Here is a 4,850-nt window from a genome sequence, read left to right as displayed (position 1 = left end):
TAGGGGTTCTGTATCAGGAACCAGGGTCAAAGGCCAAGTATTAGAACAAAAGATGTTTCTAGTGCTCTCATCACTTAAGAAATTACAAGGGTTTTAGGAGCTCTGTGCCTAGAACTAGGGACAGAGATAAACATATATATTTTCTATTATTTCACAATCCGCCTCACAAAGGTCTTTCCAAACAAAAGCTTTTCCACGTACCAAGAGGTATGTGCAAAAATATTCACAATAGCACACACCTGGAGACAGCCCAGGAAAGAGGACAGATAAATGGGCTTCTGCACACAGTGAAGCGTTATCTGCAGCCCCATAGTCCTCTGTACTATGGATGCGGTGAGAAAAATGTCACAATTTACCCCCCCCACACACACACAGAATAGCCCCTTCCATGATTCAAGCCATTTCCACATGGTACCTTCTAGTTTCTCAATGTAACTGAGCCCTAATTTCCTAGTGGAAACCAGCTCACAAATGTATTCCAAGTAACCAGCATAAATGCTTTTGCCTCAGCTGTGCACAGAATCTTTTCATTTCCTCCAAACTACCCTTTCAAACTAGTTCTGCAAATAAGCTCCTCATCCCCCCATACCTGCCATCTCTAGAAGAAATTAATTGAAAGCTTTTGAACTTTTTTGGCATTTATTTATCAATAGAATAGCATTCTGAAACTTTCAGTCACCAATCATATTAGGTACAGTTTAGCTATTAATATTTCCAGTGAATTACAGAAATATATCATTTGAATATAAAGGTTTTCTTTTATAGGCTAAGGCCTACTTCTGGGTTTCTGCCTCTGCTCTCCACCTTTTTAAGTGCATGTGGCCCAGTAAAGATAAAGTGTGTGGACAGAGGACAGGGGAGCAGGAAGGAAAGCATCACTTGACCACCACGAGCTACTATTTGTGTTCTGGGGTTGAACATTCCTGGATTTTAAGTAATAAGCACCAACATTACATATCTGTTCAACAGATATTCATTGTTTATATGAAATTTGTCAGCCACTTTTCTAGGCACCCGAAGATACTCTAGGGAACAAACTACGAAATTCCTCCTTAAACTTACATTTTAGTGAAGACAATAAATGGAAAATATAATCAGGAAATTATATGTTCTAAATTGGGAAGTACTATGGAAATATACATACTTACAGACATATTCACATATCATTCCAGTGGGGCTGCACCCGAGGAAGCTTCTGGTGTGGAAGAGACACCTCTGAAGGCACTTTTCTGGTGAGTCCTCAGGTGGCGGTGGTAGGTAGATGACTGCCGGTAGCTTCTATGGCAGAGGGAACATTCAAAGGGCTTCTCTCCCGTGTGGATTCTCTCATGTGCCAGAAGGTTGCTTTTGTGGCTGAAGGATTTTTCACACGTGCTGCACGTGAAAGGCTTCTCTTCTGCATGAATCTTCTGATGCACGTGCAGGTCTGATGCTTGGAAGAAGCCTCTGTTACACTCAGCACAAGTAAATGTCCTCTCGTTATTGTGTCTTCTCTGATGGGCTTTTAGCTGAGAGAAATACCTAAAGATCTTGGGACACTTTTCACATCGGTATGAGTTTTGGGCTTCACGGCATCTTTCTTGGTGTCCCCCACGTGTGGAGTTCCCCTCAGCTCTCTGGTGGGTAGGAACAGGCTCAGGGGTGACCTGGATTGACTGAGAGAGAAACGCTGGTCCCCCCTCCACAAGGACATCTTGATATGAGGGTCCTTTCAGGGACCTTTCCTGGGACCCGGACATGCCTAGACCTGCTTTTCTGGAGCTGAGCGGATTCTTCAAAGAAACACTGTCCTCTTCCGGCCTGGGCCAGTCCTCTTCCCGGATAATGAGCAGGGAAGGTATTTCATTGCCTTGACTAGCAATACTGTCATTTACGTGATAAATGTTGTCACCGTTTTCTTTATCTCCTGTGGGGGATGGAGTGACTCAGTGAAGTTGTACCCAAGGAGGAGTCCACACACAACATCCCTCTGGTACCTCGGCTTACCCCACTCACCTTGTCCTGTTTCCAGGGAAGTATCTTGGGGAGTCCAGGAGGGCATCTCCATATCTGTTCCTGTTGGGGATCCTACTGACAGCTGTTTTGTTAGATGGACAATGACTTCTTTTAAGGGCATATTCTCAGAAAAGAGGGCTTCCTGTCCCTGCATGTGGACATGGACCTGTAAACAAAGCCTCATCACTATTGTATATGGATCTGTTGAGTGACAGAAGCCTCTGTGGAAGACCTGCTCTCGTGAGGCTTTCCCACGATCCTTCTACTGTATGCTACCACACCCACTATTCTGTCCTTATCCCTGCTGGCCTTAAAGTTCATTGTAATTTCTAGTTAGTGTGTCACTCTCAATGAGTAAAGACTAATACTAATGCCTTTTGAGGGAAGAACGAGCTTGTGTTAAGGCATTTCTCCCCATTCTGGAGGTTTCTGCTCCATTGTCAATTTCTTAGTGAGCCCTCCTACCATCTCACTAAAATCAATTAATACGTTGGCTCTTATATGTCCTACTGAATAGATGCCTTTAAAACATTTGCTTTGGTTTTGCTTACTTAGCATGGTAAAGAGTCTCTTTGGTGAGAACTAATAAGTAAGTGGGTCTACAATAACCCTTCTTTCTCTACTTCCAAGCAACTCCAACAGGCTATACTTAATTCTTACACACCTCTGACCCTCACCCCAGGAGTTAAAACCCTCTACTCACTAATCCAGGTGGCTTCATGCTGTCGTCAGTCAGATCTTCCATGAATTTCTCTAGGTTTCTGCCACTTGCATTCCATTTCTCTTTCAACATGGACCTGTCACTGCAGTGGCCATTGATCATAAACTGTTCCAGGACCAAACGAGAAATAATTTCATCCTTGCTGTGTTTTTCTGGTTGCAGCCAAGAGTGAAATAACTTATAGAGATTTTGCAGTTCCTGCTTTGCACATGAGTTATTACTGTTTTGTAATAAACTGAGCTGTGTGCTCGGGAACTCATAGGTCTCCTCTTCTTCCTGAACGGCTGGGCCTTGACTGGGTTTATGCTGTAGGTTTTCTGACCCAGGATCATTCCTAGATGGTTCTCCCTGAAATGAGATTCTGAGATCTGAAGCCATTCTTAACAGGAATTCTCAGAGACATTCAACTTTAGATATTCAATTCCTACTCATTTGTTTCTCTGGACGCCTATTTCACCAGCTCATAAATACCTAAAGGGTGCAAGCTAGAAATAGAAGAGATATATAATTAATTACAGCACTGGCATAATTTAAAAAATTCAGTTTCAGATAAGTTCATGGATGAATTCTACTAGACATTTGAGAAAGAATGCTAATCTTACACAAACTCTCCCACAGCATAAAAAAGTGGGAATGCTCCCCTTTTAGTTAATGAGTTCAGCAACTCCCTGATACCAAAAGTTTACAAGTACATTAAAGAAAGGTACACTACAGGTTGGGATCTCTCACAAATGGTAGGTGTAGAAATGGAAAGCAAAACATTTGCAAATCAAATCCAGTGACATATAAAGAGAATAATAAATCACAAAACAAGTGGGGTTTACTTTCTTTTTTTTAAGTATTTTTTAAAATTTACTTATTTGAGAGAAAGAGAGCACAAGCACAGTGAGTGGGGAGGGAGAAGCAGGCTCCCTGGGAGCCCGATGGGGGCTTGATCCAGGACCCTGGGATCATGACTTGAGTGGAAGGCAGATGCTTAGCCAACTGAGCCACCCAGGTGCCCCAATTGGGGATTACTTTCAAAATGAAAAGTTGGGTTAAAATTAAATAGTCAATTACCACATAAATAGAGTTTAGAAAAACACAATATAATCATCTCCTTGGGTACTTTAAAACTGCTTAATGAAAGTGAGTGCTCATTACCAAAAGACATTTAGTAAACTAGGGATAAAGAGAACTTTCTTGATGTCATAAAGTATACAAAATACAGCAAACTTATCCTTAAATGTTTTCTCCTTAAAATTGAGAGATGGATGGACACTGCCAATTCTATGCAACATTGGACTACTCTTTAATCAGTAAAAAAAAGCAAGAATATATATCAAATATCATTATTTATACATGTTCTGATTTTGTTTCTAAGAAAGTATCAAACATTCTACAAATATTAGACAAGGTGAATTTTTGCAAGATGTCCGATACAAGGCCAATTTACCCAAATCAGCTGGATTGTATTATGCTACTAGCAGCTGAAAATTAAATTTAAAAAATATTCAATTGTATACTTTGCCATTAACATCAAATATCTAAGAAAAAATCCAATGAAAATGTGCAAGCCCTCTACGGAAATACACAATATTATAAATATTATATGTATAAAGGATAGCCATGTTTGTGGATTGCAAGACTCAATTCCAATTGGAAAACGTCAATTATCCCTAAGTTGCTGTATAAATTCAATGCTATGCCATTGGAAATCCAGCAAGTGGTGTGTGTGTGGGTGTGTGTGTGAACATTGACAGCTGATTCTAAAATTACATAGACACAAACAGGCTAAGAATAGCCAAGACAATTCTGAAGAATAATAATATTTCAGGATTTACATAATCACAAAACAAAACTGATTATGGGACTATATTCATTAAGACTGTGATCATGACACAAGGATAGACAAATAAGGCAACGGAACAGAATGTTATGCTGATACAGATCGTTATCTATGCTGTCACTTGCTTTCTGTAGAACACGACACTGAAGTGCATGTGCTGACAGGAAAGCTTTTTTTTTTTTTCTTCAATAAATAGTGCTAGGTCAACTGAATATTCATAAAGGGGAAAATTCATTCTGACCCCCATCCTACCCTATTTACAAAAATTAGTTCTAGATGGGTTTTAAAAATCTCGGAAATGTAAAA

The 4,850-nt window shown here is 40.2% G+C and overlaps 1 protein-coding gene across 1 annotated transcript; it reads right to left on the bottom strand.

Annotated features, from left to right (window-relative positions):
* Positions 1–586: 586 nt before the first annotated feature.
* On the bottom strand, positions 587–3,170 carry ZSCAN4 (zinc finger and SCAN domain containing 4). The gene is made up of 3 exons (XM_045773867.2): positions 2,699–3,170; positions 1,996–2,161; positions 587–1,906 (listed from the first exon to the last, which is right to left on the bottom strand). The coding sequence occupies exons 1-3, from the start codon at positions 3,092–3,094 to the stop codon at positions 1,164–1,166; spliced, it is 1,305 nt and encodes a 434-aa protein (XP_045629823.2). The 5' UTR covers positions 3,095–3,170; the 3' UTR covers positions 587–1,163.
* Positions 3,171–4,850: the final 1,680 nt, after the last annotated feature.

The sequence above is a fragment of the Ursus americanus genome, chromosome 21 (assembly GCF_024610735.1).
Source record: "Ursus americanus isolate L20-20 chromosome 21, mUrsAme1.1.p, whole genome shotgun sequence".
In the NCBI taxonomy this organism is placed as follows: domain Eukaryota; kingdom Metazoa; phylum Chordata; class Mammalia; order Carnivora; family Ursidae; genus Ursus; species Ursus americanus.
This window is presented reverse-complemented; position numbering and strand designations above follow the sequence as displayed.